Source organism: Ictalurus punctatus, chromosome 21 (genome assembly GCF_001660625.3).
Source record: "Ictalurus punctatus breed USDA103 chromosome 21, Coco_2.0, whole genome shotgun sequence".
Taxonomy (NCBI): domain Eukaryota; kingdom Metazoa; phylum Chordata; class Actinopteri; order Siluriformes; family Ictaluridae; genus Ictalurus; species Ictalurus punctatus.
Window position 1 is genome coordinate 747,877 of NC_030436.2, and position 22,881 is coordinate 770,757.

A 22,881-nucleotide genomic window follows, 5' to 3' on the forward strand; every position below is an offset into this window, starting at 1 on the left:
GGCGTTCTGGTGCACTATGGCTGCCATCACATCATCCAGGTGGATGCTACACAATAGTGGTGGTTGAAGAGAGTTCTCCCCCCATACTAAATAAAGCACTTTGAGTATCTAGAAAAGTGCTATATAAATGGAACTGTAACTTTATTTCTACAAAAATGTGCATCACTTCTACTCAGCTGGTATGCCAACCTTATGCCAAAGGAAGTCTCTTTGAAAGTATTCATGTAGCTTTCTCAGGTGTTATGAAAGTGTGTGTGTGTGTGTGTGTGTGTGTGTGTGTGTGTGTGTCTGTGTTTGTGTAGGAGAGCGATGATGCGGTGAAGTCTCTGGCGAAGGAGAAAGACCTGCTGGAGAGGGAGAAGTGGGACCTGCGCAGGCAGACCAAAGAGGCCACAGAGCACGCTGGCCTCCTACACTCACAAATTGACATGAAGGAGAACAGAATTAAAGAGCTGGAAGCTGAGCTAAGCATGGTAAGATACACAGACACACACACACACACACACACACACACACACCTTACCATTTCTCTTGTGCTGAGAGACATGACAGAGATGAGATGGCCTCTGGTTTCCAAATGGATCTCTTCCAATCTTCAGTACTCCACTGTAGACAAATGGCCACTGCTTATTTAAATTAAACTGCACTCACAGGCACACTGAGCACTGTGGAGTGCCTGAAAGCTGTTCATAGTTTATTAAGAACATTATTTCTCTGCTTAAAGATTCTGTCTGCCCAACCTACAGTTTATCTTCCCAATAATTGTCATGACAAGCTCCCACCATTATACACAGATGTAAAGTTTCTTGATTTTCCAGGATATTATATAATATATGTTCAACATCTACTTTATTAGGAATTCCTATACACCTGCACATTCATGCAGTTATCTAATCAGCTAATCATGTAGCTCAATGCAAAATATTGCGCAGATACAGGGCAAGAGCTGCAGGTAATGTTCACATCAACCATCATAATGAAAAAAAGTGTGATTTCTGTGACTTTGATCATAGCATGGTTGTTGATACCAGGCTGGTTTAAGTATTTCAGAAACTGCTGATCTGAGGCTATATGAGGCTAATCTGAGGCTATATGAGGCTAATCTGAGGCTATCATCGGCACAGACTCACCCAAGCTTGACAGTTGAAGACTGGAAAAACATCAGGTGATTTTTTTTTATCGTCAACTGTCAAGTTTCAATGAGCCTGTTCCCATGATTTAGCCCATCCATTTCAAGGTTCATAACCCATCTGGTACCAAAAAGTATGCCATAGTTAGTCACAGAGATCAGTCCCTACCCCCCCCCCCCCCCCCCCAACCCCCAACCCCTATTAAAGTGACCAGTGGCTTGTTTGGGCACATAGTTATTTATTTATTTATTTACACTATACATTCTGAATGGAAAGCCATGGAGAAGGAAATGGTCACTTCACTTACAGCCATGACCAGTTGTCTGCACTTTGCAAGTTAGCATATTCATCCTTCATTTGTTTAAACATTCCTGAAGAAATAAACAAACCATACAGAGGATGCAAAGTTGGACTCAAAAATAAAGAAAAGAGAAGATGGTAAAAGCCCTCACTGTTTTCCTACAATAACCCCTGGAGAGGTAATCCTCCACCACCATCTGTGGCCCCCCACCTGTGGACCACCTCAAATTTGAATGGCTGAAGTGCCAGATACTAAGGAGTGATTTGTATGTTGGCATAATTCATGCAGTGGAGCCATTGGACTGGGGTGTAATCAGAACAGAGGGTAAAAGGTGCCCCAGTAAGTAGTACTGAAAGCAAGAGGCTGATGTACACTCAGTGCACTTCTCCCCCTCCACCATCTGGGACAAAATGGCCCCAGCCACAGGAAAGCAAAGTCTTGAGAATGCAATAGTAGGCCCCCACACAAAAAAAAACCCCAAAAAACTTTTACCTGGCACAAAGCCCATTTGAATGGCTCTGTCCTCTTGATTGGATCTGACACTCGCTTGTTAGTGAGGTCAGTCAGCAGGCTGGTGATGTCCCAAAAATTATGTACAACTTCTGATAATATCCAGCCAGCCCCAGGAACTGTCTCACCCCCTTTTTGTTCTTGGGTCTTGGGCAGGCTGCAATTGCTTCTGTCTTATCAATTGGGGCCCAAGTGGAAGCCATACCATACTTCCACCCGTCCAGTTGCTTCTTTAGGTGTACTGTGAGTTCTGCCCCTCTCAGGAATCTCAGGATAGGCTTCAGATGTTGTAAATGTTGCTGTCAATCATTACTACAATTGATTATGTCATCTAAATATGCAGCACCATAAGCATTGTGTGGGTGGAGTATACTGTCTATGAGATGTTGAAACATAGCTGGGGCTCCAAAAAAATCAAATGGAAGGGGGACAAATTGGTTTAACCCAAACGGAGTGGAAGAGGACATTTTTTTTCTCAAGATATTGGAGTCAAGGGAATCTACCCATACCTTGGCTAAGTCTAGTGTCAAATAAAAGCAAGCTGTGTCTAACCGATCGAGCAGTTCATAAATATGAGTCATCGGGTATGTGTCAAATTTAGACACAGCATTTGACTTTTCTAAATCAAGCTTTGCTCAAACAAACAACTCTGTATCATCAGCATTACAGTGGAAGTTAATACCATTTTTTTTATTATTATAATTTTACCCAGAGGTAGCATATAGAGAAATAAGAGGGGAAAAAACAGTCGCCTCTTGAAGAGGAAGGTGAAGGGAGAAACACACAAAACACACAAAAACTGAAAGAAGCTATGGTACAACCTTGGAAAAGCATCAGAAAAGAAGAATTCAACAGTTTGATGATATCAGTGAGTCAAGGGCTTGATGCCATTATTGCAAGCAGGGGCTATGCAACCAAATATTAAGTGTTATTTACTTTAATTTACTTTACATGATCTTTTTCCATACTTTTTCTCACCTAAAAATTGGGTGCCATGTTCCAAGTTGTTTAACATATCTAGATAAATATCTAGAAATTCTGATATATCATATCATAGTTATCTTTTGATCTCAAACCCAAATGTATTCAATGTATGGCAAAAAAAAAGAAAAAAGAAAAAAAAGAATTGGCATTACCATTCCAATAATTTCAGAGGTGGCTGTATGTACAGTATCTCACAAAAGTGAGTACACCCCTCACATTTTTGTAAATATTTGATTATATCTTTTCATGTGACAACAATGAAGAAATGGCACTTTGCTTTGATCATTGTGATACATCCAAAATACATCCATGAGCAAGCCAGAGGTGACTGTGGAAAGGAAAACTCCCAGATTCGACGAAAGGAAGAAACCTTGAGAACCAGACCCAAAATGGAACTCATCCTCTTCTGGATGACAGCAGCATAATAATAAATCATTTATCTTCTATAACTGCGTACTATAGTCAAGTAGTGCTAAGTGTGTTAAAAGGAACTTGAAAAGGAAATCTGACCAGAGAGCACATCTCCAAAAGGCCAGGGTTTCATCCTGGTGATCACCTACAAACTTCAATTTGGCTTCAATTTGGCTTTTATGCCTTGGAGTATGTCTTGGAGTAGAGGCTTCTTCCTTGTGTGACAACCTTTCAGGCCATGGCGATATATGATTAATGGCGGATGTACATACTTTGGTTCCAACTTTGGTATATACTTTGGTTCCAACCAGTTCCTTTGTTTTTGTCTTGGGGTTCAGGTGAACTTTTCAACATTTCATTCACCATTCATTAATTTGTGCCTCTTTCTTGAATGACATAATGTCTGTGTGGTCCCAAGAGTTTAAGGTTTGCATACAATTTATTGTATAAATGCTTGTAGTGTGTTCAGTTATTAGGAAATTGCTCCTGAGAAGGAATGGGACTTATGGAGGTTCACAACTTTTTTTTCTGAGGTTTTGGCTGTTTTTTGGATTTTAGAACGATATCAAGGGTAAAAATGCTGTTGTTCTAAATGCAGCATATAACCAATTAACGTCTAGTTATGACAGCTAGCCAATGACTGTCACCGATTCCTCGTAATGTAGGTTAGGATGGATGCAAGTGCAGAAAAGAGCTTTTAATAAAGAGAGGCAGGCAGACAAATCCAAATCATGAGACAATAGTGTGGTCGAAAAAACAGCAAAGGGTCAGGCGATCTACAAACAGTCATAAACTAGGCAAGGCAAGAATTGAGAATGAGTAACAAGAAACTAGATCAATGAACAATGAACATCAAAATAAGATACAACCGCTTGGTATGGTGATGGTGACACTCAATACTACGTGAAGTACAAAGAGACACGAGGGGTTTAAATGACAAACATAATCAGGGGTGAAACACAAGACAGCTGAAAACCAAAAATGATAATACAGGTGCGGAGACAGGACATAAACCATAACAAAAGAACGAGTTGAAAGTAAATAAAGTCGATGTCACTGAAGACCCAAAAGCATGAGTTTGTTAAGAGCTCGCGCTTTCGGTTTCTGAGCATGCTGCATGCTACAGCGCTAGCTTGAGGGGAAATCGTGACTATGACATGCTTCTAAAAATTATTACAACAATTTCTGGAATCTTCCAGACTATTCAAACAGACCGTCATATTGCCATATGTAATCTTTGGAAACTGGAATTCTGACATAGTGCATTAAAATGGAAATAAATATGTCTAATCAATTGTTTTAAAATTACCTCTGATGTGAACAGAGTAGATGTCCCACTCTACAAATTATATGTCCTATGAAACACTTTTGAAGTGTTCTTCATACAGTGGATTGTGATACCTTCACTTCTGTCCCGTGAAGGAGGTTGGTGTCACTGACTGTTGTTTTTGGGTTTTTCTTCACAGCTCACAATGTGTCTGTCATCAGCTGTTGTTGCTGTTTCCCTTGGCCAACCCATTCGGTGTTTGTTGCCCAGTACAACAGTGGCTTCTTTCTTTTTCAGGACATTCCAAATTGTTGTACCGGCTATGCCCAATGTTTGTGCAATCCTTCTGATTGATTTTCCATCTTTTCTCAGCTTCAATATGGATTGCTGTTCTCCCATAGACAGCTCTCTGAGCTTCATGTTGGCTTATCCTTTTCAACAAGAAATTCAGTCTTCACAGTTGAAACTAAAAGCTACAACCAAGAGTAGATGTTCAGAGCTATTTACTGTTTAAACATTCAATCTAACAGGATACACCTGCATAACAAGAAACACCTGCCTGTCACATGTTCCAATGTTTTTGCTCACCTACAAACTGCTCAACAGTATGATATCACCTAGTATCTGTTGTTGGTAACAGGGCATCTATTATGAGTATGAGTACATGGGCATGGTATTGGACTGATACCATTAACAGTATTATTTCATTCCTAATTATTACACAGTAATATTTTATAACCAGTGGCATAATGTTGCAACATAAATCGTAGGGAAGAGACATTTCTATCTGATTTAAGGAAGCTAATGATACATGACATACTCTTACCTTTAACTGTTATCAAACAGTCCACTTCTTCTTTTCACTAAAATTTTGGTCCAGCTGCATGATAATTAAATTTAAAACTAAAACTTGTAGATGACAATGATATTTGAGTTTTTGCCTTATTCAGTTATTCATTTTTCTGTAGTGCATTTTTTTTTTTATTTTGTGTGGTTTTTTGTATTGGGTTTTATTAAATGTGTATTATTTACAGTCTCAGAATGTCACAGATCGGAGTTGAGCCAGAAGCAGATGCAGATGCAGATAAGGACATTTATTTAAAGAAACGTACTAAGAAACAAATACACTATGACAACCTTGAAACACCCTGTGGCAAGAAACAAACATCGAGACATGAACAACGGGAGTCTAAGACAACGAAAGACAAACTAATGGTGCAGACAAGGACTATTTATACCCATGAGTGCTCATTAACCAAAACGTGAATCAGGTGCAGGTGGTCATGTGACAACTAGTGCAGTGCAGTGGCTGATGGGAAGTGGAGTCCAGAGTTTCCCGATACGTGACAGAACCCTCCCCCAAGGGCGCTACTCCCGGAGCGCCCAAAATTATACGTCCTCCATCTGGTGGTCCTGGCCCCCTGGAGAAAATGTCCCCCGCAAAACCAGGAGGCCGGGCGGCTTCTACAATGGCACAGGGAGGCTGAGATATTTCCTCGGCAGAGCATGAAAGCGGTGCGACGCCCCCAGCTGAACTGGAAGGCCGAGAGAAGTCCCCCGTGCGGCCAGGGAGAGGAGCGTGGGTCTCCTTGAAGCAGAAGGGGGGAAACGCTAGTTGCCATGGAGCAAGCGGGCTGAGCGACGACCTCAGCTGAATGGGGAGCCTGAGCGACGACCTCAGCTGAGCGGGGAGCCTGAGCGACGACCTCAGCTGAGCGGGGAGCCTGAGCGACGACCTCAGCTGAGCGGGGAGCCTGAGCGACGACCTCAGCTGAGCGGGGAGGCTGAGCGACGGCCACAGCTGACCAGGGCAGCGGGACAGCCTCCTCGGCTGTGCAGGGCAGCGGGACAGCCTCCTCGGCTATGCATGGCAGCGGGACAGCCTCCTCGGCCTGTCCCTCTGAGGTCGCCATGTTGACCTCAGGTGAGAGCTCCACAGCTGAGACCTCCCCGTAGGCCTCAGGCTGGAGCTCTGCTGTCCTCATTGCCCCCCCCAAAAAAATTTCTGGGCCAGCCTTCACCTCTGGACTGTGCAGCAAGGTGTGCCTCCCCTGCAGTGGAAAGCCCCAGATGCTCAGGTTACTTTGCTGGCTGTGTCGCAAGGCGGACTGTGGCGTGAGCGGAGCTTGGCGATGCGTGTCGGCGGACTGTGGCGTGAGCGGAGCTTGGCTGTGCGTGTCAGCGGACTGTGGCGTGAGCGGAGCTTGGCGGTGCGTGTCGGCGGACTGTGGCGTGAGCGGAGCTTGGCGGTGCGTGTCGGCGGACTGTGGCGTGAGCGGAGCTTGGCGGTGCGTGTCGGCAGACTGTGGCGTGAGAGGAGCTTGGCGGTGCGTGTCGGCAGACTGTGGCGTGAGCGGAGCTTGCCGGTGCGTGTCGGCGGACTGTGGCATGAGCGGAGCTTGGCGGTGCGTGTCGGCAGACTGTTGGCGCAACGTGGCCAAGTACTCCACTAACATTGGTGGCATCCTGACGCCCCAGATATCCATCTTGGCGCTCTGCTGCTCCTGATTGTGGGTCTTTCGTTCTGTCACAGATCAGAGTTGAGCCACAAGCAGATGCAGACGCAGATGCAGATGCAGATGCGGACATTTATTTAAAGAAACGTACTAAGAAACAAATACACTATGACAACCTTGAAACACCCTGTGGCAAGAAACAAACATCAAGACATGAACAACGGAAGTCTAAGACAACAAAAGACAAACTAATGGTGCAGACAAGGACTATTTATACCCATGAGTGCTCATTAACCAAAACGTGAATCAGGTGCAGGTGGTCATGTGACAACTAGTGCAGTGCAGTGGCTGATGGGAAGTGGAGTCCAGAGTTTCCCGATACATGACACAGAAAGGATGTGTTAATAGAATACACACTTTTTATGTTATTATTATTTCAACATGTGTTAAATTCTCCAGTAAATGTCTTTTTAAAAAAAAGGAAAAAAATGAACACAAGTGACCAATATGTGTTAAATTATTGTCCAATCACGTGGACTGGCTGCCAAGGTCATCATCCAACTGAAATCGCTTCAAAGTGAGTGTCCGTTGCTTTGACCTTTTTCATTGTGACTGCGGAGTCCTGAGGCGAGGAAACCAAATGACCACAGGTAAGTTAGCTTTCATCACTATATAGCGTTAATGTTGCTGAAAATGCCTGGCCTAGTTTGTGATATTTAGGCAAGGAGCTCTCGAAAATGTATTCATTGGAAAACTCAGTAAGTGATAACTAACTTTACCTATCATGATGGCTTCAGAAGTGAATATCATGTACTGCTTCCTCACTGTTGGCATTGCACTACTACTGTTATGTGTTTATGCTGGCTGTGAAATATGGACAGAGGTTATTCTATAATTCTCTGTGTCTGCATCTTATCTGAGGCTCCAACTTAGGGTTTGCTACATGGATGCTGTCCCCAATCACAGTAGGGATGAGTGATGCTAACCTAGACACTCACCTCAGTTGATAACATTACTTTAGCATACAGATCGCGGTAATGTTAGACATTCCCATTCCCTTTTTGAAAGATAACCTAGCATTGCAGCTAGTCACCATGAGAGTGGGTTAACATTAACTACATTTAGTAAGTGTTTTGGACAAGGTAAGTTGTAGTAATTTGCATTAGCAGGATGGGTTAGGGCCATGTTTCTTCAGGTATTTGATGAATGTAAATGCTGGTTAACCGGTGCAGACAGTCAGTGGCTAAAATAAATATTAGCAAGTTACCTAGATTTTCCTGTTGAGTCTACAGTGCCATTTTGTTCATTGGGAGAGTGGAGATCACATTTCAAAAATTACACAATTTGGGATTGTATAACACAATTTCTCAGTTGAAGCCCAAAGGCATTTGTCCATATGTTGTAGCTAACAACTAACCAACACCCTTTTTGTTCTTTTACAGCTTTTCAAATGGAAGACAGTGGGACTCCTATCTTCCTTGATGGCAGTTTTGTAAGAAGATGCAACAACTCCAATTCTTACATCTGTCAAATGTTTAAATGATTTTAATAAATGTCACCTGGATTTCATGCAATTGTTTGTTTATTTTGTGAGGATTTTAGAATTTTAGCATACAAACAAATGTTAGGATAATTATAGGAGGAAAAATATAAACACCACATCCTTGTGTTATTCAGGGTGTCCACGGGTCCTTATAAAGTCTTAAAATGTCTTCAATTCCTTAATGTTTAAATAAGGACTTAATTAGCATTAAAAATGTCTTAAATTCAGGTTTCAAAGGTCTTAAAAATGCAAACGAACTGACAATGCAAAGAAGATTTAGGTTTTATTTTGGCTCGTTGCTGTTTGAAATGGTAAAGCTGTGTTACTGTCTTGCACAGGGTGTGTGTGGTTTATCAGTGTTTTAGAGCCTCTCGGTTCACCGGTTCTGTTCCATACCAACTTCATCTCTGTCTGTGCTGTGAGTTTGAAAAGTTGCTCAGATTTGTCAAAAAAGTCGCTAGATTTGTTGCTAGGCACTTTTTTTTGCAAACAAAAAAAATTGCTAAAGGGATCTGAAAAGTTGCTAAGTTGGCAACACTGGTCAACACCGCTGTAATCTGTCTCTCTATTTTTTTCCCTCTCTTGGAAAGTCATGGAAAGGAAATACTGGATTTTTTTCTTTCACTTTTGCAAATGGTAATGCATAAAGGATATTTGCTCTGGTCTCCCATACACCGCTATAGAAGTTTACCCTGTTACAGTTTACTTAAACCCAGAAATGGATGTATATGCATAAACACAGTCCATTATAGCTGATGCATCATGTAGCATGAATAAAGTGATGTGCAGGTCTTAAAAAAAAATTTTTGGAATATGGTATTAAAAAGTATTACATTTTAACTGTTGATACCTGCCGATACCCTGGTTATTTTTTAACACATCTTTGTGTGGAATTGTACTGACACACACCATGTGCTAAATGTACTAACATACTGATTGTGTTGAAAGCAACACAAAATGTGATGTCCTTAACTAGACTTGAAGGTGTGCTAAAAATGAACACATGATGTGTTATTTTTAACACATCTGTTTTAAGAGCATAGGTACATTTTCCTGTCTAAAACAGACTGAAATGTAATTAACTTACTTATGCAATATCAGTAAATGGCTGCTCATATGAATGTGTATGTGCATTATCACTAAGTGTTTATATTAGGAGATCATAAATATAAAATCAACAGAAAATGCAATTGTTACATGCAATTGTTTTATGGCAATAAGCTCAAATGTTCATGATGTTAATGAAATATTTGCTCTCCCCCAGGCCAAACAGTCTCTGGCCACCCTCACTAAAGATGTTCCAAAACACCACTCAGTGGCTATGCCCTCAGAGCCGGTGGTGAACGGTACTCAGGAGTGGGTGATGCAGGCCGAGCTTCCTCTCACTGCAGCCATCAGACAGAGCCAACAGACCCTGTGCCATTGTCACCCTGCAGACAGACAAGGTACACACACACACACACACACACACACACACACACACACACACACACACACACACACACACACACACACAGACAGAGCAGACCCTGTACCAGTTTTTTCCACTTTGTTGCAAGATTTACTAGTGTGTAAAGCCCAAAGTCTGTACCTATGAGTGAACATCAAAACAAGGGTTTAAAAGTGAAGCCAAATTTCTCTGAAGCCATCTAGTGGCTGGCCCATTTCCCCACCCATTCCCATGAAAGTGAGAACAAGCCAAAATTATATTTTTAATTTTCCACAAATTATTTTCTGGAAAAGTACTCTGTCATTTTTACAAGTACAGTTGAGCTTAATATCGACCTCGGTATTTTTCCTCATGATAAATGCATTTTATAAAAGGTATTTGGTGATAATTAAAAGGGATTAGTTGATGAAGTGATTGACAGTATTGGATTGGGCTGTTGAACATCTTCATATGACTGTTAATCTTCATGAACACACACACACACTTTCCAACAAGCAGCTGAAGCTTTTACTAAGACTATAGCCCAGCTAAATTCATTTGACATATTTAAAACTTTGGGCGCACGGTGGCTTAGTGGTTAGCACGTTCGCCTCACACCTCTGGGGTTCGATTCCCGCCGTGGCCATGTGTGCGCGGAGTTTGCATGTTCTCCCCGTGCTGCGGGGGTTTCCTCCGGGTACTCCGGTTTCCTCCCCCAGTCCAAAGACATGCATGGTAGGCTGATTGGCGTGTCTAAAGTGTCCGTAGTGTATGAATGGGTGTGTGAGTGTGTATGTGATTGTGCCCTGTGATGGACTGGCACCCTGTCCAGGGTGTACCCCGCCCTGTGCCCGATGTTCCCTGGGATAGGCTCCAGGTTCCCCTGCGACCCTGAAGAAGGAGTAAGCGGTAGAAGATGGATGGATGAATGGATATTTAAAACTTTGTACCAAATATTTTACAGTGTTGACAACTTCTGCAACTTCTGAAAATTCTGTAGCAAAGCCATGTCTTGTTCTGCTGTAAACTGTTCTGACAGACCCATAGGGAATTCTCTTCAGTTTTTCCAGTATATGACTCATTATGATGCCTAACCTAGCTTATTAACAAGCTAGCTAGCTGCTAGACAACATCAGCAAACTGAAATGTCTTGAAGGAAAGACAAAAAATGTGAGACTTTTTCTAACATTACTAGACTAACAAATTGTCAGCACCCCACATGAAACTATGAAACACTTTCAGCAGGATCAAATTGTTTTAAATGCTTAAAATAATATATTAAGCAGGGAGATGTAAGTATATGTGATAATTTTATTGATATTGTAAATATCAAACCAATGTGAGTGAGAAAAGTGATGATGTAAAAACCAAGCCAGCGAACACTGGCTAAATTTCACATCAATTTACTATTTAATGTATGACCTCAACACTAAGTAGCTCAGCCAGTCACTCCTTTTTAAACATACTGTACATCTCCATTCAGATGGGTATCATACTGCACGTTATGAAAATCATGGAGAGCAACAAACGTTTTTTGTTTGTTTTTTTGTTTGTTTGTTTGTTTTTAACAAATTATTATTATTATTATTATTATTATTATTATTTTACAGATGTCTTGAGTGTAAATGGTGACTTCTGTTTTTAGTTGGTACATTACATTAGCTACATATTCTTATTACTTTGGATTAGCATATAGGATCAGCTGAGGTATGATAAATTAGCAAGTGATCAATTATAACTCAAAGCTCTAAAATAATTCCCTGACCCCATGCATGCTCCCGGCATAAAGAAAGTGAGGGACCATGAAAAATAAGTAATTCAAATTGTTCTTGTTTCTTTTATGTATATTTCCTGACCCCTGGCTAGTTCTGCTTAATTTTGTCTGATTTCTTCATAGAATTATAGAATTTTGTAAATACTTAAATAGTTAGTTCATGGTACCATGACTAATGGTTTCTTTTTATAAGAAATAAGTTTGTTTTGATAAAACTATATTCTATTCTATCTTCAGAAAATCCTCTTTCTTCATGTAACACATTTTAATGTGCAAATTATCACGACAATTCAATCAATATGTAAATTAGTATATGACATCATCTGTTGATGTCTAGCAATTTATTTAGCAGGCATTAGCTACAGTATTCTTGCCTAAAAGCAATTGGCATCACTGCCTTGTACCACTCTCATTCTGTAGAAAGACAAAGTACAACAAATTATACACGCGCGCACTGTCACGTAATGGAGGCGCAGACAGAAGCAAATGCAGGTATGGCATTTTAATACAACAACAAGTCCAAAGGATAAGGCAGAAGATAATAATCATGAACAGGCAGATGTCAGGCAATCAGGCAAACAGCAAAAACAGGGCAGGGAAAAGAGATGAAGTCGTAAACGTAAGCAGAGTCAAAGCACCAGAATAAACAGATACAATATAGGGCTTGGTTAATGACAGAGACAAGGCAACTGATCGTATCCTTTTGTATTCTTTGTGAGTGTAAAGGGGAACAGGTGTCTCTGATTAGAACTCCATCGAAGGCGAAGGTGAACGTGTGTGTGTGTGTGAAGTGTAGTCCTCTTCGGCCATGTTTATAGGTGGTGGTGGTGCATTCTGGGAAATGGAGTTGCTGGTTTGCTGTGATATGTGCTGGCTCAAATTTTGCCTATTACTTGAAGACACTTAACATAGAAACAGATACTCACATATTCAATTGGAGCAATAAAAATAAGACACCAGCCATGAGTAAGAAGAAGCAAGGGTCCAGGTTTATTCGTTCCGTTCCACCACACGAGATCCACACGGTTTGAGACGTCCCAAAATGCAATCTTAAAAACCAGAGCTGAAGCTCTTCTATTTATACGGTTTTCTTAGGGTCAGGATGACCCAGACACCCATATGTTTAGAGTTAGCTGTCCCAGAACACCATTACGTATGTTAACCCTTATCTTTCAGGTGCAGCTTGGCTCCAAAATATATTTTGTTTTGTTTCACTCTTTAACAATAACCTGACCTTGTCTGTGTCACTGTGACTGGATTTTCGTCGAGAACGGACACTTTCAAACACACCATCTCAACATTATGAGTAAATTTTATGTTTGTTCTACATTTCTTTTTTTGTTTATAGTGCTTGCATGTACATTACCCTATAATAGTTTTTCATGAAACAGAATATGAAACAGATTAATTTCTGTTTTCTGCATACACACCAGGCCTCTGTGTGTGTGTGTGTGTGTGTGTGTGTGTGTGTGTGTGTGTGTGTGTGTGTGTGTGTGTGTGTGTGTGCGTGTGTGTGTGTGCGTGTGTGTGTGTGCGTGTGTGTGTGTGTGTGTGTGTGTGTGTGTGTCTTAGGTGAACATCTGTTCATACAGTCCACCAGCCCAGTGAATTCTCAATACGATTACATATTACTCATACTAGGTCTCCCTCGTGTTTATTTCATGTATATTTTATATACAACATATGACACACACACCATTCAATATATTTTTTACCTCTTCCTACAGTAATACTGGACATGAAAACTACACTGTTCTGCTTTTTCAGCCAAAGAAATGGTCAGAACAAATGTGAATATAATTCACACATCTGAAACGCCAGTTCAGTGAAGGGGAAAGGATACAGGATGTGAAAGACATTTGTTTTTGCTCACAGTACTTTACACCTCTTTATCTAGATGAACTTCACCATGTGAATTCATATGCTTCAGTCTTGTGAGCTAATAAAAACAAGTGGCACGGACAGTGGTGAGTAAAAAATAAAAGGAATTGCCACTAATTAGCAGTCAAACTCAACTTTTGCCTCGCTGCTTGGCACACATCTGAAAATAATTTTAAAAATAGCAAATCTGACAACAATCTCAAAGAAAAACACCTGCTTTCAGTAGGTTACACAATAAGCTGTGATTGCTTATAAATAAATTTTTGAGGATATTTTTTAAATATCCATTCAACCACTAAATGTTTTATCATTATTGCTGTGCATGGGGCCATCTCATCCAACAACATACTCTGTGGGTTTTCATTTAAAATTATTTAAGCTGGATGCTACAGCTTAATGAGGGACACTGAGTAGAAAATCCTATCCTCAACATGCTGCTTTAGCTGTCTATGTGTTTCTCACAGCTGCGTTGCGAACCAGCCTGTGTCACTCACGCCAGCCCTCAATACTCTCAGACACATCAGCAGCTGATGGTGATCGCTCATCTACACCCAGTGACATGAACTCTCCACACCATCGGACTCACTCCCTCTGCAATGTAAGAGCTGCCTGGCACCCTCGACCAAGTAATCATCCCTCCCAAATTCTCTTTTTATTTTCTTTACTTCTTCCTTAACATCTCTGTACAGCAGCAGGGCTTTAGGGTTCAGCCTTTGATTTTAGAAAATGGGAAATCCAAGCAAGCCGGGGCTTTAATACACTAAAAAAAAGGCTAAGCAAACATAAGGTAATACGTTACTTAAGTGCTCATGGCTCCATGAAACCTAAATAAATCCTTCATGATAACTAATATACAGTCATGGGAAAAAGAAATGACACCATTCACTTCTATTTGTGTATTTATCAGGGCTTAAATAACAACTGGAAGGTCCTCACCAACTTCTATAAACAAACAAATTACTTCAGATGACAGCAAAACAACACAACAGATTTCAAAATATAGTCATTCTTTTCCAAAAAGTTAATCAACATCCAGAAATCAGGTGGGACAAAATAAGTACACCCTTCCTATTTTCACAATAATTAAGAGAATAATTAGCAGCCAGCTGTTAATAATGAAATGCATTAGTTATAATGAAAAGATTAGTTAATCATCAGGAAGTGTGACTACCAGTATAAAAGCAGATCCTTTGGCAGTTCGGTGTTCTGGAGTACTCAGGTGTGTGTCAACCTCAGAGAAGCAATTGTTGCTACTCAACAATCTGGGAAGGGTTATAAGGCCATCTCCAAACAACTTAAAATTCTCCAAACAATTTGAAATTCACAGTAGAACTGATTTGTTTACAAATGGAGAGCCTTCAAGACAGTTGCCAATCTTCCTTGGAGGGGTGTCCCAGCAAGTTCAGTCCAATGTCAGACCATTTCATTCAGTTCAATTCAATTGCATTTTATTTGTATAGCACTTTTAACAATGAACATTGTCCCATAGCAGCTTTACAGAAATATATTAATTCAGAATATAAATTTTTTATTTATGAATTTGTCCCTAACAAGCAAGCCAGAGGCAATGGTGGCAAGGAAGAACTCCCTGACAATATGAGGAAGAAACCTTGAGAGGAACCCATCCTCATCAGAGTGACAACGAATAGTATAATTATAAATAAGTACCTTCTATAAATGCGCTAATACTACATGGTCAAATAGTGCAGTTGTGTAACCAGGAAAATTCATTATAGTTTTACATAAAGCCTGTTTTTTGAGCTTCTCGACTGTTCACTGATTGAGAAATCAGTGCAAAACTGTTTATGGCAATTGCAGTGCTTAAGCTATAATAGCAATTTGTAGTCCTGGCCATCATATCATAACTGTTCCCATGAATTGATGTCCAAAGCAATCTCCATGGTCTTCAAGTGATCCTCAGCAATCTCAGTGATCTTTAGGTTGCACCATGTGGGGCAATCCTCAGCACCAGCATGTAACTTCTAACTGATAAACTCCAACCAGAAGTAGGGCATCAGAATGGATCAGGCAGGTCCAGAGAGCAGAAGGGGTCAGGATTACTGGCATCTCAGGAATATCATGTGTCGCTCGACAGAAAGAGAGAGAGTGAGAGAAAGAAAGAGCGATAGATCATTAGGTATGATCTCTGTAATGTCCTGTAATGGTTAAGGACAATGTACTTTGCGTGAGTGTAAGCAGGGACTCCGGCAAGTCTAGCTATGAAAGCATAACTAAAGCAGAGAGCCAGAAGGTAACACAGACATGAGGGAGCCCTGGGACAAAAGGCAGCCAGCCACCCCACCATCAACAAACCAGGGTGAGTGCAAGAAAGTGGCGGGGAGGGGTTGCTGGGAGAGGAGGGGTGACAGCATAAAATCATCCCAGTTCACCACAACACTCTATGGCTGTGAGCCCTCTAGATCTACTCCCTTACCTAAGAAAAACTATTCACAAAAAGTTTTTTGTGAAGTTTTTGTGAATCCCGAACACCAATTGGAAGGCTGTTCCATAACTGTGAGGCTTTGTAGGAGAAAACTCTTCCCCCTGCTATAGCCTTTACTATTCAAGGTACAAACAAATAGCCTGCACCTTTTGATCACAGTTGGCATATCATAAAAGACCAAAAGTTTGCTCAGGGATATAAAGAAAAACCCATGAGCTACATCATTTGACATACAGGCCTCTGTAAGCACACTGAATGTCTATGTTCATGACAGCACAATCAGAAAAAGACTTAACAACTATGGCTTTCATGGACGGGTGTCTAGGAAAGAGTCTCTTCCCTCCAAAAAGAATATTGCAACACAACTTAGGTTTGCAAAATTTTATCGGAACAAATCACAAAGGTTCTGAAACAATATCCTTTGGACTGATGGGACAAAGGTGGAGATGTCTGGTTATCATACACAGTGCAATGTTTGGCAAAAATAAACACAGTATATCACCACAAAATCTTCCTACCAACTATAGAGCATGGTGGTGGAGGGTTGATGATTTGGGCTTGTTTTACAGGCATAGGGCCTGGGAAACCTGCAGTCATTGAGACAACAATGAGCTCCACTTTATACCAAAATATTCTTGAGACTAATGTGAGGCTATTTGTCCAGCAGCTTAAGCCTGGTTGAAACTGAGTCTTGCAACAGGACACTGATTCCAAGCACACCAGCAAATTGGCATCTGAATGGCAAAAGAACAAAAAAATCAAGGTGTTGGAATGGCCAACTCAAAGTCCAGACCTCATCCCCCATGGAGATGCTGTGGCAGTATCACAAGAGAGCTGTGCATAAATAAATGACCTCCAAACATCAATGAACTGAAGCGATATTGTAAAGGAGAGTGGACAAATCTTTCTCCGAAATGATGTACGAGACTGATAAACTCCTACAGGTGGTTCTAAATGTTCCTGAATTATAGGGTGTACTTATATTTCCCACCTAGTTTCTGAACATTGGTTTACTTTTGGGGACAAAATGACTACATATTAAAATCTGTTGTGTTTTTTGTTGTCACCTGAAATTATTTGTTTGTTTGTAGAAGTTTTAGAGGACCATACAATTATTATTTAGGCCAAAATAAGTAAAAACATAGAATTGATGGTGTGTATACATTCTTTTTCCCATGATTGTAAGCCTACAAAAAGACTGCATTTGTCAGTTTTTGTGTTAGTTGACATGAAACCTGAGTTAAGTGATGAGATTTTCCGTATAAGCTTGTATTATCACACTTTCTGTGCTGACTTATGTTAGAACAACAACAAAAGCTGACTTTGTAGCTCAGTGCATTTCTGGTATGTTTATATCGCAAAAAGGTGATGTATTAAGCACATAATACATATGCACGACCAAAAATAAAAAACCTTTGCATCACCTCCTGAATTGAGCACTTGGTGGTATCAGAAGCATGATAAACCTAATGCATAAGGCTGCTATATAGTTAAGGCATTAACAGTGATTAAAAGGTAACATCAGATACATCTGCAACATCAGATACAACTATATACAATGCCCTCCACTAATATTACCACTCTTGGTATATATGAGAAAAAAAAGGACTGTGACAAATTGTCTTCATTGTTAACCTTTTGTTTAAAAAAAAAGTCACAAAAATACTCTGCTTTCATGTATATCAAACAATTAAAAACAAAACACAGGTTTATCAAAAAAAACAAAAAAAACAACACATTTGTTAAATATGTGTGTGCCACAATTATTGGCACCCTTTAATCAGTGAGGTTGGAGAATACATGGCAATGGATCAGAGACCATTCCTCCATACAAAATCTCTCTACATCCTTCAAATTTCAGTGTCCAAGTTGGTGGAATCTCCTCTTCAGTTTACCCCACAGCTTTTCTACGAGTATCAAGTCAGGGGGACTGGGATTGCCATAGCAGGGCCTTGGTTGAGCAGTTCACACTAAAACTGTGTACTGTTCGGTGCTACACTGTCAATTACTGTGCCAATTGTCCTGTTTTAGTAGTTACTGTACTGTCCTGTGTTTTAGCACACGTATGAACATGCACTTTATGTAGAACGTTTGTGGATCTTATATAGTTCTGTGTCGTCTCATGTGGTTAGTGTGTTGTTTTATGTAGCACCATGGTCCTAGAGGAACGTTGTTTCATTTTACTGTGTATTGTACCAACTGTATATGGTTGAAATGACAATTAAACCACTTGAACTTGATTTTGTGGTCAGTAAACCATTTTATTTTGATATTGATGTATGTTTTGAATCACTGTCCTGCTGGAAGATCCAACCACGGCCCATTTTAAGCTTTTTGGCAGAGGCAGTCAGATTTTTATTTAATATCTGTTGATATTTGATAGAGTCCATGATGCCATGTATCCTAACAAAATGTCCAGGTCCTCTAGCAGAAGAACAGCCCCGAAACATTTAAAGAACCCCACTGTATTTAACCATGGGCATGAGGTACTTTTCCATATGGCTACCTCTCTGTGTGCACCAAAACCACTTCTGGTGTTTATTCCCCCAAAAATTTTTTAAAAATTGTTTGATTTCATCTGACCATAGAACCCAATCCTATTTGAAGTTCCAGTAGTGTGTAGCAAACTGAAAGCTTGAGTTTTTGGATGAGAGTAGAGGCTTTTTTCTTGAATCCCTTCCAAACAACTTGTGGTGAACTTTTGGAGACTTTCTGATCCCAAGACGCTACTAACTTCTGCAGTTCTCCAATTGTGCTCCTTGGAGATTTTTTGGTCACTCGAACCGTCCTCTTCACAGTGCATTGATACAATTTAGATGCACTTCCACTTCCAGGTTGATTCATAACATTTCCAGTTAACTGGAACTTCTTAATTATTGCCCTGATGGTGAAAATGGGCATTTTCAATGCTTTTGCTATATTCTTATAGCCACTTCCCATTTTGTGAAGCTCAACAACTTGTCTAACCCATAGTTATGAATGACCAAGGGAATTTTGCCTATGTGTTACCTCATATTTATACCCATGTGAAAAAGGAAGTCATGGTTGAACAATTTCCTGTACGTAGTCACCCAGGTGTAAAAAAAAAAAAAAAGTACAATATCAGTGGGAATATACTATTTGTGGCACACATATATTTAACAAAGATTAATTTTTTTGATAAACCTGTGTTGTGTTTTCAAGTTTGATATCCATGAGAGCAGAGTATTTTTGTGAATATTTTGAAAAAAAGATCAAAAGCGTAAACAATAAAGACAATTTTTCACAGCCTTCTTTGCTTTACCAAGGGTGTCAATATTAGTGGAGGCCAGACCTTTAAGTAAATTGAGATAATGATGTTGTGATGTATTTTGATGTTTGACATCACATCATGACCGTTATGTGATATTTCATAGTAGCACAATTTTGAAATCCGTTGCTATGATGTTCTAATGTAATTTTGAAATATCACACCTTACGTCAACAAAATTCTGTATCAATTGGGTGTTATTTCAACTCCATAACAAATTTGATGAAAGCAATCTTTACTATAGCAGAATCCTATTTAAAATGTTTATGTAGGTTTATTTGAGTTGTAATCAAGGGATTGTGCAGGTTTTATGTGGTGCCTATAACATGACCCTTAGGTAGCAAAGGTAGAAGAGAAGATGAGGCTAATACTGAATCCCTGTTTCTGAAGAGATACAGTGCATCCGGAAAGTATTCACAGCGCTTCACTTTTTCCACATTTTGTTATGTTACAGCCTTATTCCAAAATGGATTAAATTAATTATTTTCCTCAAAATTCTACAAACAATACCCCATAATGACAACATGAAAGAAGTTTGTTTGAAATCTTTGCAAATTTATTAAAAACAAAAAACAAAAAAAAAGCACATGTACATAAGTATTCACAGCCTTTGCTCAATACTTTATTGAAACACCTTTGGCACCAATTACATCCTCAAGTGTTATTGAGAATGATGCTACAAGCTTGGCACACCTAATTTTGGGAAGTTTCTCCCATTCTTCTTTGCAGGTCCTCTCAAGATCCATCAGGTTGGATGGGGAGGGTCGGTGCACAGCCATTTTCAGATCTCTCCAGAGATGTTCAATCAGGTTCAAGTCTGGGCTCTGGCTGGGAACCTCAAGGACATTCACAGAGTTGTCCTGTAGCCACTCCTTCGTTATCTTGGCTATGTGCTTAAGGTCGTTGCCCTGTTGGAAGATAAACCTTCACCCCAGTCTGAGGTCCAGAGCGCTCTGGAGCAGGTTTTCATCAAGGATGTCTCTGTACATTGCTGCATTCATCCTGACTAGTCTCCCAGTTCCTGCCGCTGAAAAACATCCCCACAGCATCTTTGTTTCATCATGGTCTGAGAGTCCTTCAGGTGCCTTTTGGCAAACTCCAGGCGGGCTGGAGTGCCTTTTACTGAGGGGTGGCTTCTTTCTGGCCACTCAACCATACAGGCCTGATTGGTGGAATGCTGCAGAGATGGTTGTTTTTCTGGAGGGTTCTCCTCTCTCCACAGAGACACGCTGGAGCTCTGTCAGAGTGACCATCGGGTTTTTGGTCACCTCCCTGACTAAGGCCCTTCTCCCCGATCACTCAGTTTGGCCGGGCGGCCAGCTCTAGGAAGAGTCCTGGTAGTTCCAAACTTCTTCCATTTATGGATGATTGAGGCCACTGTGCTCATTGGGACCTTCAATGGTGCAGAAATCTTTCTGTACCCTTCTCCAGATCTGTGCCTCGATACAATCCTGTCTCAGAGGTCTACAGACAGTTCCTTGGACTTCATGGCTTGGTTTGTGCTCTGACATGCATTGTTAACTGTGGAACTGTATATAGACAGGTGTGTGCCTTTCCAAATCATGTCCAATAAACTGAATTTACCACAGGTGGACTCCAGTCGAGTTGTAGAAACATCTCAAGGATGATCAGTGGAAACAGGATGCACCTGAGCTCAATTTTGAGTGTCATGGCAAAGGCTGTGAATACTTATGTACATGTGCTTTATTTGTTATTTATTTTTAATAAATTTGCAAAGATTTCAAACAAACTTCTTTCATGTTGTCATTATTGGGTATTGTTTGTAGAATTTTGAGAAAAATAATCAATTTAATCCATATTGGAATAAGGCTGTAACATAACAAAATGTGGATAAAGTGAAGCGCTGTGAATACTTTCCGGATGCACTGTAGCTGCTTTCTGCTAATCTATACATACACTCTGACTAATTCACCCCTACTCACTTGTTTTGCTTTTGTTGGCTCAGTCCATGGAGGACCTCGAGGATCAGAAGCATAAGAAGAAGAAGGAGAAGATGAGCCTGGGCTCACTCTCTCGAGTGTTTGCCCGGGGAAAATCCCAGCGCAAGTCTCTGGACCCTGGCCTGTTTGATGGTACTTCCACCCTTGATTATTATATTGAGGAGGATGCCGACTGGTGATTGAAAGTGTGCATGTGTGCGTGCATGTTTGAGCATATATATGTGTTGGACATTATGTTTGAGTACATGGGTGTGCTATATTTGCTCAAAACCACAAAAAAGTTAAAGACCTACTGCCTCATTAAAGTGTACATTATACATTAAAATATTGTATGTAAATGAAATATATATATATATATATATATATATATATATATATATATATATATATATATATATAGATATAGATATAGATAGATAGATAGATAGATAGATAGATAGATAGATAGATAGTATGTAGGCATATGTAGATATGTTTGCATACATATAATATATACAGTACTGTGCAAGTCTTAGGCACCGTAGATTATTTTGATACATTTTGTATTAGATGTTTATTTTATGTATTCTGCATCACTTTGTCATTACAAAGAGAAAATTTTAGGTTTACAATGATTCATTTTCAAAAAAACCCAAAATTTTACAAAGAAAAGTCTGTATACCATTAAAGAAAATAGCAAATTAAGGCCACTTTTAAGATAAAAACATTGTAAAGGTGGTCTGGTATTACCTGCAGAAACAGAAGCAAATGAATCAACCAAAGTGACTTAAAAGTTTTTTTTATGAAAGAAATAAATATAATAATGCCTAGTAACAGGAATGCAGGTAAGTTTAACGCCGCTCCAGCTGGCTTGTTTTATTTGCTATTTTTGAAATTAATTGAAAATTCAGTGTAGATATTGATTCTTGATTTTTTATAGTATTTTAGTCAAGTTAGATCGTTGTAAATTAGTGACATGTTTATTTGTTTTCTGTCGCGTTTTTACTGTGTTCTGCCTGGAGACATTGCTATTCAAATCACTAAGATAGCTTTGAGATTTCTTTGCTGATAAACATCGAACTGCTTGAGGTAGATTACAGTGAAGTCTGGCTGAAGTTGGCTGCTGTCCACTCTGAAAACACTCCATCTGATTATTAAAGATGTGGAAATACTCAGCAGGTGAACTTTACCAGCTGTGGGGGTACTATGAGCCTCCTGTAGAGCTCCTCTGCCAACACGACATTCTTTGGCATTCAAAATACATAGATCTATGATAAAGTGATCAACAAAAATGATTTCAATGCTATTCCTTCCCTCTGGTCTGTAAACTGCCGTCACTCAATGATCCCTGACCGACGCGGTGTTGACTGCACTGTTCTAGCCTGTCTGCCTATGTCAGATGTGCACACGCACACTAACTGCCTGAAATTTGGATTATACAATATTTAGACTCTCACCAACAAAGTTGCTATAATCAGTGACTTTATTACTGACCATAAACTGGATTTTCTAGGCTTCACAGA

At 40.0% G+C, this 22,881-nt stretch overlaps 1 protein-coding gene across 4 annotated transcripts in view; it reads left to right on the forward strand.

Moving 5' to 3' along the window:
• Positions 1-21,708, forward strand: part of kaznb (kazrin, periplakin interacting protein b) — a 102,753-nt gene extending 81,045 nt beyond the window's left edge. The window contains exons 4-7 of one of the 4 annotated variants that reach the window (XM_053674055.1): positions 303-473; positions 9,867-10,047; positions 14,151-14,284; positions 20,148-21,136. In XM_053674055.1, the coding sequence (XP_053530030.1) occupies positions 303-473; positions 9,867-10,047; positions 14,151-14,284; positions 20,148-20,744 (1,083 nt within the window). In that variant the 3' untranslated portion in view covers positions 20,745-21,136. Of the gene's footprint in view, positions 1-302; positions 474-9,866; positions 10,048-14,150; positions 14,313-20,147; positions 21,138-21,384 lie in introns of those variants that run through there. The other 3 variants (XM_047149636.2, XM_053674057.1, XM_053674056.1) reach the window with 3 other exon arrangements.
• Positions 21,709-22,881: the final 1,173 nt, after the last annotated feature.